The following is a 14,733-nucleotide window of genomic DNA, read 5'->3' as shown; positions in this document are numbered from 1 at the left end:
TGAATTTTAAAATCATTTGAAGGGGTAAATTCACATCTCTAAGAGCCATTCCTGGTCTTCTATCTACCTGAGCCAACATGATAGAATTAATGAAACTGATGCCAACATGCAGGTAAGAAGAAAAAAAAAAATCTGTGCTCACATCGGTTACATGTTAGGTACTATTATTAGTGTGGGCATTTTGTATTCTAGTCAATCTTCTCTTAATTTGCTGTGGCTATCAAAATAATCTGCAAATGCCATAGGTGAGTAATCAATGCCTTTATCCTAGAGGGAAGAAAAACTATGAAGCTTAGTGAAATCAAAGTGATTTAATAGTTTATCTCATCTATATTGATGCTGATTTTATAAGGAAATATGCCTAAGTAAATGCTAGATACTTATTTAGGAATTTATAATTGCTCATATCCTTTCACATGTGTTTTCTTCTTTGAATTCCACATCTTGTTAGACAGGCAGGTCAGGTATAATTAACTCCATTTTTTAGAGGAGAAATTTAGGCTCAAAATTTTGCCCAAGTAAACAAGTTGAAATTGGGATCCTGTCATCCTACTCCCCTACTTTATATTTTAGAGGCTAAAGTACCCTCTTCAAAAAGAAATTGACAGAAACATTCTATTGCATTCCAAAATTCCAGGTAGCCCCCAGAAGCCAAAGGAATTTGAAAATTTTTTCAATATGATTTACTGTGATTTTTATTTTGAAAAGGCCAGGGAAATAAATCCTTGACTAATTTTTAACTTAACTGAAACTTTAACCTTAGTTTACCTCTCTGAAATGTGAAGGATTGAAGGATTTTCTTGATGTATTTATATAAAGTATCTAAATTTCTGATACTATGAACTTAATTGAGTATCAAATTTAAAAGGGGCAATTGTTTTGATTTCATTCTTGACAAAATTATTGCTAGTTCTGATTTTATGTATTTATTATAACAAATAATAAATATTATAATATATAAAAAGCAGAAGAGTGAGTGGAGCAATAAAAATTATTAGCACTCTGAGCTCTAACAGAAGACCCAACATCACTTCCAATGTTTTTACTCTACTGTACTGTAGCACTTTTCTCAAGCATATTCTGGAGTGACATATTAATATTAAAATAGCTGCAAAAATAAAAATGCATTATTTATAGCATTATGATTTGTAACTCTGAAATTTTAGACCTCTTGGGAGAATCAATTGCTGAAGTCGTCATATAAATTCAAATAATTTACTTTTACTGCTGTTTTTTTGCTTTGTTTTAAAATTTACATATTTCTTTTCAAGCAATAAAAATAGCTTTTGCATAAATAGAGTTGTGTCATCTTTATTCTTTAAACTATGGTCAGTCAAGTGGTATTAAAACCACAAATCAGACAGAAAAGAGGTCTGCAAATTGCCCTGGATGATTTCCGTATTCCCAACAATCTTCAGCATTTTTCTTCATGTAATGAAGCAGTCTGTGGAGTTTTCCTGTTCTGAACTTACACTCAAAGTTAAGTTATACAAAACAAGGACACCTCAGATTGCCACCTCACATTCTCCCTGGCACAGAAAAACATGCAAGGACAGGGACAGGGAGCAACAGATTTAAAGGTTATTGTCTTCCGCCTGTCTGAAGCCAGTGCTTTCCTCCTCATGTTGTTGTCTTTCTAAAGAAGATAATGTCAACCTCCTTCATTTTTTTTTACCTTGCTCCACTGTCTTGCTTGTTTTCTCTTCCTTCTTTCCAGGTACAGCTGCAAGGCAGAGATAAGGTTCAAATAAAAGTTCCGGATGGAAATGCTGCTTCTGCTCAAAATGGCATCTTGTAACTCATTCAAATGCCAAACATTTCTTCTAAACAAGCCTATTTTAAAGCTTTTTCAACATTTCTCATTTCTCTATAATCCAACTGAAACCTACTATCATAACTCTAATCTTAAAGAATTAGAGAAAAAAAAAAAAACCCTTGTTGCCTCTTTACTAGTTTTTGCACATCGTTTTCTAACTTATCCTTCTATACTCTGCTTTAATAAGCAAGCTCTACAAAGAATTCCACTTGACAGGATTGTGATTAATCAACTTACATCCCAGGTTATTGCTGTAGCCACTTAGCTGAAAATGTCAACTAGACACTCCTTTAAAATTCAAGCTTAATATCACTTAATCAACTGAAAGGACAGTTTAGTCATGCTTGAGGTTCATTTAAATATTAAATGAACGCATCTCAAATCACCAGTAGCCAAAAGAGAAATAAGATTATCACGTAGGTGCTGTTTCCCCTGACCAAAACTTTTCTGAAATTTTACTGCTCTAAGTGGAGCATTAGTTGCTTACCTGTTTATTCATCAAAGCAATAGAAAGGATTCACACAAAAATCAGTGTACCCCACTGAAATAACTGATTCCAGGAAGGATCTTCAGAGGATACTAGCAACTATCAGATGAAGGATGAATGGGGAATGAATATTCCCATCACATCTAAGTATCACCCCACAGAGTTGCATGGGGAAAAGTGTAACTTTGAAAGGAAGAAATGTGGTTGTCACCAGCCTAACCCACTGATGAAATTTAGAACCATTCACTCATAATAGGACATCCCGACTTTCTGTGCTTCCTAATGACACGCAGCGTGGTTTACACAGTATGACCTCTGACGTATTCTTGCCAAGCATCCAACTGGAATCAAGCTAAGCCAAAGACTCAGCTTTCAGTTTAATCAAATACAAGATACAGAGAACATATTAAATAATATTCTGAAGAAACAATCATAGAAATCAAAAGTGTCTACAGTGTGACTGACCATGATCTTTTCAAAAAGTTAATGCCATGGACTAGAGAGAAAAAGGAAAAAAGCCTTTTCTTTAACATTAAACTTGCTAAATTCACTCAGTTATAGTAGTTTATCTGTAGATTCTTTTGAATTTTTCAAGTAGATAATTTCATCTGTGAATAAAGCTTTGGTTTTTTGCTTTTCTATTTTTGCATCTATTACTTCTTTTTCTCACCTATTGCACTGGCTAGGATATTTAGTACAATGGGTAATAGAGGTGCTTTGAGCAGACATCCTTGTTGTAATTCTCAGGGAGAAATTTTTCCCTTTTTCTTCATTGAGTATGATATTTGCTAATGGATTTTGTGTATATCTTATAGACTAGAGACATTTCTTTTACTCTAATATGAAACATATCAAATGCATCTACTATGATAAGTATATTTTCCCTTTATTTTGTTATTCTGGTTAATTACACTGATTTTTTTTGAAATTGCATTCCAGAAATAAAACCAACTTGGTTACTTTTTATCTTTCACATATATTATCAGACTGGATCTAATATTTTATTTATATCTGTGCCTCTATGTTCACAAGAGAAGTTCCCTGTATGATTCCTACTTTTTGTTTCTTGCTAGGTTTTTGAATAAAGGTTATTTTAGCTCCATAAAATGAGTGAATGTTTCCTTTTACTCTGTTCCTGGGAGGTTTGGTGCAAGACTGGTGCGAAGTTTTCCTTAAATATTTGAAAGAATTCACCAGTGAAGCCATCTTAGCTAGAATTTTCTTTGGGAAAAATTATAATTATGGATTCAGAATGTCAATTTTATTAACATTTTCAAATTTATTGGAACTGTTTTTATTTTTTAATTATCTGTAGAATCTGTAGTGTTGCCTACTTTTTATTTTCTGATAATGTTTTGTGTCTTCTCTTTTTTCTTAATAAATTTATACAGAGGTCTACCAGCTTTATCAGTTTTTATAGAGGTCTAATTTTGACTTTTTGCTTTCTCTATTGTGCTGTTTAATTTCTATTTCATTAGCTTCTGCTTTTACATTTAAAAATTTCTCTTCCTTCTGCTTTCTTTGGATTTCATCGAAAAATTAAATTAAAAAAAAATTTCTTCCTGAATATTTGTTTTTCAGCCTTTCTTCTTTTCTAATGAATATTTTTAAAGAGTAGAAATTTCACATAAACACTGTTTAGGAACATATTTCCAAAATTCCACTGTCATTTTTTTCTTTGACCTATTTGGAAATGTTTTGCTTTTGTTTCTCACAGCATCTAGCATTATTTCAGACATAGCAAGTGATCAATACATAATTGCTTGATGACTAAGTGTATTAATTGAAACCCAAACCTTCTAATGCAGTATATTGAATTTGAATGCTCTCCAGATGACTCAGATTCTGTTGAGCTTAAACAGCTGCATTTCTTCAGTTTTTCAACACTAACTTAACCATCAAGCTATAATCACTAGTTTTAGTTTACGGCCCTAAAGGAACAAAACTATTGGCATTAGAGCACTGAAGACAAAGCCCTGTTAACACAGATATTACAACTCTTGTTCAAAATGAGTTTGTTTCCATATCAGTGAAATAGTAAAACCAATAAACAGAGCTCTTCTATAAGCACTAAACAGTATGTTAAGTGAGAAACCTTAGCGTAAAGAAGCTATAGTCATGACATCTTTTTCTTTCAGCTGTATTTACCTTTTTTAGTTGAGGCAGCACCAACCTCTTCTTTGGCTCGTTCAGTTTCTGTAAATTCAGACATTAAAGAACGAGAAATGGATATCAGACAAGCCAGGTCGGTATCTTAGGGTATTCTAAGTCAGACAAGATGAAAACTGCCCAAAGGCTAAACTATACGTGGCATCTGAGAGCAAAGCAAGCAGCAGAAATCCACGCCATAATGTGCTTGTATTTTTTTAACTTATGAGCTTTCTTAAGTAACAATAGAGAAACTCTTGCAAGATACAACCCTGTGGTGTTAAATTTTATGCTTATATTACTTATGCTTGTAAGTAATGACCATAAAAGAAGGTGGCTTATTCCACAAAATCACACTGGAACACTAATTTATTAGATTATAATCAAATCTTAAATGATGCATGAGTTGTGGGGAAGAACACTTGATAGGCCTTCTTTGTTTGTTTAGCCTTTAACTACAGGAATGGCCAGCCATATTTGGCCTCAATCAATCACCTTATAGTATAAAATATTAGCCATAATGTTACAGAAAATTCCATTTGAATATTGCTTTGGGGGGGGGGACAGATTAAAAAAAGGCCAAAATGGCTTCTTGGAGTTTTTCTGAGCACCTAGGGTGGAAGATAGGGGAACTCTCCTGAAAACATGATCTGAAATGTGCATCCTAGTACAAAATGTTACACCTCAAATTAAGGCTAATTAAAGTTGAAGTTTTCTTTGATCCACAGGAAAATAGAAAATGACAATGAGCTGGTAAATTTTTACAAAGTTTAGTTACTCATTTTGTTAACTTTATTGTTTGAGGCTGTTGCCCTTGGACACCTGTATTTGTATTTTTACTTTTATTCTTCTTTGCATGTGTATATAACCCTGTTACTCATTTTACAGTCAGTGGCTAAGGCTCTAGAAACAATCAAAAAAAGGGTCTTCATGCCCCTTTGACTTCCCTGTGCCATAGATCTTGGGCTGTGAGAGAGATCAAATGTCAGGAATAGACTTTCACATCGCTTTCAAGTTTTAATTCCACAGTATTAGATACCACACACTTCATAATTTGAGCCCAGACAAGAAGCCCTGGAAATATCCTCTTCTCCAGGCTGTTTCAGGATCCTGAGCTCCAGGACTAAGCAGATCCTTGGATGTTATACAGCTTTGAGGAAAGACTAGACCAGTGGCTCTCAAATTCGGCATGCATCAGTCACCCAGGAGAGCTGTTCAAACACAGATCCTGGACCTGATTCAGTAGGTCTGGGCATGCCCTAAGAATCTACATTTCTAACCAGTTCCCAGGTGATGCTTATGTTGCTGGTCTTGGCAATATTTTGGAAACTAATTACCACACTTCCCCTAAGACACAAGAGGACTGGTCCCCCTGGAATCGTCAACCTTCACTTCAGGTACTATCATGAACCTAGGCTTTGTATTTCTCCTAAAAACAGACTCTTTTCCAAAGTCTTTCCACTGTGACATCTCTCTATCACAGCTCGGCTCCCTATATCCTCAGCTTCTTCTCAAAATGTGCACTTTGCTTTCTTCCTTTAACCAAACTCTAGTTCCCTAAGGACATTGCATCCTCTGTAGTCTTCTAAAATTGGGAAAGTTTTTTTTCCATCTCTTACTTACCAAAGTGCTTACTTCTGCTTTTTAACTAATGTATTAAATTCTGTTTACAACTTCTCTTTACTTCTTATTACCTCTAATATGACCTCTTCGCTTCCTCCAAATCCCGCCTGTTTTGAAGTCCATGCTATCAGGTTGCACCCGGCTCTATCCTGCTCTGTTGTTGCCCTTAACCGACCTCGTGCCTGTGCCCTATTACTTACCCATTTCTACACATAGTTATCCTCTCTGCTATCACTATTGTGACTTTTCATTAAGAACTACTCTCAGTTCAAGCCTCACACTAGACTAAGCTGGGGAGTTTTTATAAATCTATGAGATTAAAACATAGTGGATCCGGGGTGGGCTTCTGATTCTGAGTTAATGAGTCTGGGATGAAGCCTGGCCATTTGTCTATTTGTAAGCTTGTTTCTGTCATACATTTACATGCATATATTCTTTTTCATTATAGGTTACTCTAAGATATTGAATATAGTTCCTTGTGCTACACAGTATAAACGTGTTGTTTATCTACTTTGTATATAGTAGTTAGTATTAATTCTTGTAATTTTCTTCCTTCAAATCATGTGCTGAGATGCAGTGTTAAAATAGTTAAGCCAGACAGCCCTTAGACTTGGATAGCATTAGTGCTTTTGGTGGTCTACATAAACAAAACAAAAGCAGTCAACTAGATTGAGTCAACTAAATTTTTCTTGAATCAAGAAAATGATACTCAAGAGCTACTATCATAACAGCCAAATAATGAAATTTTCCCAAATAAGGCAATATATGTTATAGCCAATATGTTTTGGTTTTTTTTCCTTCACTTCCATGTCACCTCTATAACTTTTGACCTAGCTCCCACTGGTGGAATGCTCTCAATCTTTTTCAGTTTTTTCACTGCCCTACTTGTTTCACTGTTTACTCAAATAAGCTGTTTAACTTTTTACATAAGCAATGCTGATATGAGGAGCTGTGGTTGATTGATTGAGCTGCTGTATAGTATTTCACTGAACACATATTCAAATTCTAAATTATGCATCCATTCTCCTGCAATGAACACTAGGTTATGTCCAATTTTGTGTTATTATAAATAAAAACTTTACTTTTTCCATGGACTTGCTCTAATCCTGTCTATCTCACCATTCTTTTTTAATTCAATACCACGAAATTGTATCACATAAATAATTTATGTTAATTAAACTATATATCTGCTCTCTCATTTCCTCTCATAATTTAAGATAATGTAAAATTATATCATGAATATTCAGGTTATATACACAAAATTGTGTGCCTCATACTATATGGGTGACTGAAGGAATTTTTCGAGAGTATTTGTAATGATATGCAATTTTCACCTTAGGCATTAACTTTATAAATAGCTTACTGTATATGGAAGTTATGTAAAACTTCTTCTGCTGTATGGTTTCAAGACCAAAAGAAAAAAAAAACAGTTTTTAGTTGGGGAAATGGATGGTCATATTGTTAGCAGAGATTTTAAACAACTTATGAGTTATCTCTAATTAACTTTTATATTGCGAGATAATGCCTTGTTAAGTTCAAACCTTTCAACCATATAAGGAGTTGAGTATTAATTCTTCTGAAACTTTTATATTGGGTCTAAGATGATTTGGCAACTAAATTTGCTAATTTCCTGCAAAAGATGCTGATCTCTTAAAAACTTGATTGGATAGTGTGTTTCATAGACAGCAGAACTTACAGGGTTTTTTTTTTTTTTTTTTGCAAATGAATATTTTTATCTAAATGTCACATTTTTCTAGGAAGAAATGTTCATTTTCAGAGTAATCTCCAATCTAAAGTTCTCTACCAGTACTGCAAAATTATCAGTTTTGTTTTATATATTTTCTTGATTATGCATTCTACAGACTAAGTATTAGCATACTAAATACTCCATAATAAGAAGTTCTAATCAGTTTTGTATTCAACTAAAATTTTTCATGAAAATATAAATGGAATTTTAGATTTATGTTACCATCTCTCCTCCATAATGTCTTTGGAAACATGTTCAACTGTAATTTTTTAAAAGACATTCCCACCAAGCTACTTGGTATTATATTTTCCAATTTTTCTCTACTATATTCACCAATGATATACTCTGTCTCAAAAATCTGGCAGCAAATAAAGAAAGCTTGCATTTGCGTTTTGTATTAGTACCATCATTAATACTTATGCAGCTCTAAATCGAAAGGAAAATATAAACATAATTACATTGTGCATAGAAATGAGGTTTGATCATAAATCTTATATACAAAGTTTAAAGAAGCTACAATAATATTTTTCTAAACTTAAATACACACCATTATACCTAAAATAATTTTCATTAATGGCAATTTATTAGGTATTTCATCAAATTGAAAAATACCAACAAAGAAATATGCATTTACCTTTAAGCATATTGTCAAAGCTACTAGTGATGCAAATGCCATGGTATATTATAATTATCAGTCAATATTCATAATCTGAGGATAAAAGCCTTAAAAGGAAATTATGATATCGCAGGAGCAGTAGTTAATAAAATTGTTGGGGGCTTCATTTCATTAAAAACACAATAGCTTTCACTGGTAGACAAATTATGTTGCCTTTTGGTCTGATCAAGTGATTAATCTTTAGGAAAATTAAGTTTAATTGTTTAATAAACTGAAAGATCACTTATCACCTGCAAAATGGAAAACAAAAATAAAAACAACTCAAAAAGGGGTTATGATCTGGACAAATTAACAGTTACAAACGAAAGTTTGATATAAAAGAAAAGGTTGGGTAATTATGCATGTTATTTGAATACAACAAATAACCATAGCAAGAAACATTTGGTAAGCCAGCCTCAAAAATTAGCATTAGCATCGTCAATAGCAGAAATTTAAATGAGTAAGCTGCTGAAATACACTTTTTGTTTTTTCAAGTTTTATTCAACATACTTGCTTTAACTTGTTTTTCACTTGGAGCTGTTAAGAACAAGAAATAACAAGATCTAAATCAATTATAAGTTTACTTATGTCTCTCTAAGTAGTTTTAAGGTTATTTTCATTTTTTTAAAAGACTATATTATAAACCTGGAAACTAAGGAAAAAAGGAGGTCTGAGAAAGAAAATACAATGCTGTGCTGTTTTCTTTGCTATACTTTAAATATATGCCATGAACCCAACACAGAATGCTCATTCACGACCGATTCATTTTGTTTTCCATTTTAGATTATCTAAGAATCTGATTGTTTTAAATAGAAGTCAACGCAGTTTCCTTAAAGTCTACAAAATTATATGAAAAGAAGGGAGTGAATTGGTAAATTATCCAATGGTTTCAATTCTAAAAATACAGCTAATTACTGCTAAGTTGCTATACTGTAATAACATCCTGGAATGAACAGGATGACTTTAAGAAATCTGAATTATTGGGTTTTGTCAGGTTTAATCTTGGATAATAACTTTTAGCTATTGAAACTCTCAAAATTGATTATACCAATGGTCATTCTTTATGTCTCTCCATGCTTATATGTATCTGTGATCTATGCTGTATTTCAGCTTTCTGCATATGTACATACATGAGACTATGTGTTATGGCCCAACTGTGGAAATGTTAGCCCCAAACACAAAATCTGTTCCCTGTAAGGTAGATAAAAACATTCATTCCTTCCCAAAGGATAAGTAATATCAGTGTAAATGTGAAGTAGTGAAATGTGTTATTATGTCATATAGTAAATTATTTAAAAGTCATTCATATTTAAATTTTTAAAAATTATGATTATTCTATTTGATGTTTCTCTTTTCATCCAATCAAATGTTATCAAGTGCCCAAAATGTTTCTGACATTATAATAGGCACTCAGGGGATAAAGATATAAAAAACAATCTTCGTTTTCTAATTTCTGACTGTTTAAAGTGGAAAAAATAAAAGGTAATTATGATTACAACAGTATATTAAGTGTTTTTATAAAAGAAAGAAAACGATGCTATTGGAACTAGTTGGAGAGACATCTAAATGGATTTGGGTCTTCTGAGGAAGTCTTATAAACCTGGAAGAAGAGTAAGAAACTGTGGCTTCGAACCTGTGGTTTGCTATGGTCTGTGATGGGGTGGGCGTCTAGTTGAGCTATATTTGCATGGTTATTTATGTAATATTATAATTGCTATTTTAATGCATTGCCAATGTAAAAACTATTTCCATTTAAATACAAAAAATGGGAGGAGTGCCCACTAGACATTATATGAGGCTATGACCACCTACACACACACACACACACACACACACACACACACACACACACACATACACACACGCAATCAGTAAAGTTCCTTGAGCAGAAGTTTGCCAGATAAAACCACAAGTGATGTTTTGAAACCAGGTCAATAAAAAATGTTTTCAGAAACTTGCATTTATTTTCATTTGAAACAACAAATAGGGCAAGTAAGTTAAATGCCAGAAACTTTTAAGAAAATCATTTGATATCTGTACTGACTACATTCTTAATTTTTGTTTGTATGTGTGTTATTCTGATTGTACTATTCTTCATTCAATTTTGTCTCTCATTTGAATGTAAATATATTGAGGACAAATTCTACCTCTACTTCCATTGCAACTCCCCTGAATACTCAAGATGTGTCATTAAATAACATTTTGAATAGGGAAAGAATATTTGCTGTAACCAAGTAGTTAGCATATTTTAAAAACAAAGAAATATCAGATGCATTTACAGAAAGGGTTTTGTTTTTATTTTTGTTTCTGTAAAACAGTGTTCCTCAAACACCGCTTTGACAAATTAACTGGGGATCTCAGGAAGTTGAAAATTCTGATTCAGTAGGTCTGGGGTGACACCAGAGATTCTGTATTTCTAACAACCACTCAGGTGATCCTACTGCGGCTGGTTCACAGAAAACACACTGAGTAGCAAGAGTGTAATGTATTATTTGGCTTCCATTTGCAGAAATTGCATTGCTGTTGACTCTATGTCAAGAACTTGGGAAAAAAAGACATCTCATAAGAGGGAAGAATCCCCTGCCCTTCCCTGCCATGGCCCTTACCCCTGTCTGAGGCTGCAGCACTAATAAATCTTGGACATCAAGTAGAGAGACTCCAGCAACACCAGTCTGACTCACCTGAATGTTCCTTCTTTGGCAACTTTGCTGTATCAGACAAGAGAAGAAAAAAAGTCAACATTCCATGCCGTTTGATCATAATTCAATATTCAATTGCAGGCTGGTATCTTGAAATTAAGAGGATAGAGGAATTTAAAAAGTTACCTGGTTCCACATGTTTTTCTTTCTTTTCCTGTTCTGAAACATTATTTTTTGTTATTATTATCATTATTATTCCAATTTTATATGTCACAACTTAATTGTTTTAAGATAAAGAAACATGTATATGCTAATGCTGGATTGCAGCCATGAAAAGACTAATATTGTATATTTAAAACAAGTTTTTCCATTCCCCCTCAGATTTCCCTCACAGAATAGCAATAAAAATATTCTGAATATTAGAGGCATTAAAATTTTTCATGGATAATAAACCAGAAAAATAAAGTAGGGTCTGTAAAGGATGAAAAAAATTAAATCTGCTTTCTCATAAGATCAACATGAAGTAAATTTGGGATCAAAAGCTAGCACAAAGGATAAGTATTGCAGCTGCTTGAAAATAATTCTCAGATAATGATGAACACATTTCCCATAGACTTCCTCTTCTAAGGTGAAATTTTCTTATACTGAGCAGGTATTTGTGTAGCTAAGACAAAGGCTTTGCTGAGGCAGATTTAAGACACTAAAAATAGATTAATAATTTTCAGGGGGAAGCAAAACACATGTTCCTTGTTTGTAGGAGAAATGCTCCTTATAGAGCCCTTTTCAGGTAGTGTTTCTTTATAAGAAGTCATTTTTGCTAATATTATATGAGACAAAGCATTATTCTGGCTTCAAGATTAAGCTGACATTTATATTGTAATAAGCACTAATTTTATATGAAGTGCTATTATCTACATTTCTATTCTTATTTATTTAGCCTTGACAAGCTTGTCAAATTAATTCAAATGAAGATTTTCAAGAAATGCTTTAACATAGACACATTATCTTCTGATTTAAAAAAAATAATGAAGAGATGTCTTCAAGTTTCATTTAATGAATACATTTCAGTGACTAGCAGAGTTTTATGCTCAAAGAATTCTAGGAACTATATTTTAGAAACAGAGTGTCATCAAATCTTCTATGGTTATCTCAATAATCTCTCAAGTGCACAATTTTCTTTACTAGGCTTGTAGTTGTGAAGATATAATGAGCCATTTATTTACTCCCAAGATAGCAGGAAGGCAGTAAAACAAATAAAACAAATGGTTTGAACAAGTATTACAAGTCAAACAGAAGTAGTACAGGTGCCTTAGCTGAAATTAAACACAGTTAAGAACATTAATAAAAGTTGCCTGGAAAACATGGAGTAATCAAATGCATTGTTAAATTTATTGCCGAGCCGAAGCACTAATCATAAAAACATTTCTAAGAAATTTGTAAAGTGATGACAATAAAAAAAATACTGGAAGTTGATTTGGGTATGCATCAAAATCAAATTCTAGCTATATGTGAAGTTTCTGAGTTAAAATAAGGGCCTTTCAATCGTATCAGAAAGTCATTATATAAGCAGAAAAATACCTGTGCTAATTTGGAACAATATACAAGAAAAGGTTGTCAAGAGCATTTACTGTATGGAACAGTTCAGGATCTAATTATTGAATTACCTAAATAAATATAAATTAATTTACCCTTTAATTCTACAGGGACAAATCATACTTATGATGATTTTTTTTTTTACTTTTTATTCTGAAAAAATTACAGATCACAAAAATTTGCAAAAATATGTATAGGAAAGTTGCATGTACTCTTCCCGCTTGTTCCCCCATCATGATTTGTTTTAAACTGGAAAAAAAAAAAAAAAAAAAAAAACCCTTTAAGTTGTGATAACTAGAAAAGGAGAAGAAAAATAAGAATATAGGGTTGGAGACGTATAATTGAATAAAGCAATCTTAAAGTTACAAAAACCCCAAAACTGAGTTCAACAAATTCAAAAATATGACCATAACAATAGTAATAGCAAATCCAGATGATAAACTAGAGCAAATATGTTAATTTGAAAAGAATTAGTCATAGTTTAGAAGAAAACTCTTTTTTCTTCTCCCTATTATTGCCCAAGGACAATCCACAGAACTTCCCAATGAGGGAAGCAGTTAGGGTGTAAATGAATGTCTGGGAAGGCGTATTTATTTACCAAATATATCAATGCCCTGAAAATTGCCAAGGAGCCACAGTGTGTCTGTGAGAACTTTTAAATCACATAGACTGTAATAAAGTGAGGGCCTTCAGGTTATATATATATTATTTAATACCATTTTTCAGATCTCCAGTTGCCCTCTATTTCCCTGCTGGTGCAATGGTTTATAGAGTGGTTTGTGTATCCGTGTGCCAGCGCTCGCCAGCCGCTGTGCACCCACGTAAATCTGGGACTGAAGGATCACGTACTCTCTATGGATAGATTGCTCCCCCTGGCTGAGCCATAGTACAACTTCATGATTCTCTCCCTGGGTCATCTTAGCGCACTTTTATGACAGAGAACGTCTCCATGTCCTAAACTTGCAGGACCAAAACACACATAAGTCTTTTTCTTTTTAATTGGTATATATTTTAAAACTTGTTTTTAATATCACTAGGACTTTTTAAAGCTCTACATACCTGGGAATTTGATGATTTTTAATAGCTAGTTGAGTAGGGTTAAGTTGGTATTTTGTTTGTTTGTTTGTTCAATATATCCCATTTCTTCAAAGAAGAGTATATATTTGCAAAAAAACACAACTTCAAAGCATCAAGCTTTACTGAATTGTTAGCAAACAGCTTTAATAATATGTGTTAAAGCAACAGTGAATGCTTCCTAAGATCTGAATCCCAAGCAATGCTATTTCAACAGAGCTCATAGTGCTTGTAGGGAAAAAGAATCATGAATCATGAGAACACGCCAAAATATTAATGAATTACAAGAGGAAAACAGAAAAGAGATTGTAAAACTAGCTTGCAAAAGAACTTCTGTTCTATTTTCTAAGTACAGAACTAACCAGATTAAAGAGACTAGATTTACACTAATATAATACAGTTTTGGTTAATGGAATGCAGTTACATTTTTCAGTTATGAGACTGCAGATAATAATATTAGATGATTGCATGAATTTGAAAAAAAGACTCTAAGACAGATAGCCACGCTTTTCAGTCCACTCTGACCATGCTCCTCCTCAGGTTGTCTATTCCTTCATTCTGACAAAAATATAGAATTCACGTGCGTACAACATAGAAAAGAGAGATTCAAAACCACAAGTTTATCAGCAGGCCAATGGTAGTAGTGAGAAAAAATATGCACTCTGCATGCATTTCCTTACTTTTTCCCTTGTGTGGTTCTGTTGAAAGAAATATAAACAGAAAACCATTGCTCATAAAACCTTTAAGGATAAAATTTACTCCCTCAGCACTTGGTTAGACTGTAATTGTTCCAATCCCTCTCCCCTGCCCCCAATTCTCTCCCCTTAAATTTCACAGTGAGTGTTGCTCTGAGGTATTGCTGCTTATCATAGGTGTTTCCATAAGCCGATTGTAAAACATTATTCAACAGTGAATTAACCTAGGATTATACTGTTTAACCATTTTAATGAT

General features: G+C 33.1%; 1 protein-coding gene across 10 annotated transcripts in view; it reads right to left on the bottom strand.

Moving 5' to 3' along the window:
- Positions 1–14,733, bottom strand: part of TRDN (triadin) — a 303,786-nt gene that overhangs the window by 85,048 nt on the left and 204,005 nt on the right. For 5 of the 10 annotated variants that reach the window (XM_074368412.1, XM_074368410.1, XM_074368411.1 and 2 more), the window contains exons 16-21: positions 14,463–14,480; positions 11,302–11,334; positions 11,158–11,184; positions 8,987–9,013; positions 4,452–4,499; positions 1,676–1,723 (exon numbers count right to left, since the gene is read on the bottom strand). In XM_074368412.1, coding sequence (XP_074224513.1) covers positions 1,676–1,723; positions 4,452–4,499; positions 8,987–9,013; positions 11,158–11,184; positions 11,302–11,334; positions 14,463–14,480 — 201 coding nt within the window. The remainder of the gene's footprint in view (positions 1–1,675; positions 1,724–4,451; positions 4,500–8,986; positions 9,014–11,157; positions 11,185–11,301; positions 11,335–14,462; positions 14,481–14,733) is intronic. The other 5 variants (XM_074368416.1, XM_074368415.1, XM_074368418.1 and 2 more) reach the window with 3 other exon arrangements.

Source organism: Camelus bactrianus, chromosome 8 (assembly GCF_048773025.1).
Source record: "Camelus bactrianus isolate YW-2024 breed Bactrian camel chromosome 8, ASM4877302v1, whole genome shotgun sequence".
Classification (NCBI taxonomy): Eukaryota; Metazoa; Chordata; class Mammalia; order Artiodactyla; family Camelidae; genus Camelus; species Camelus bactrianus.
This window is presented reverse-complemented; position numbering and strand designations above follow the sequence as displayed.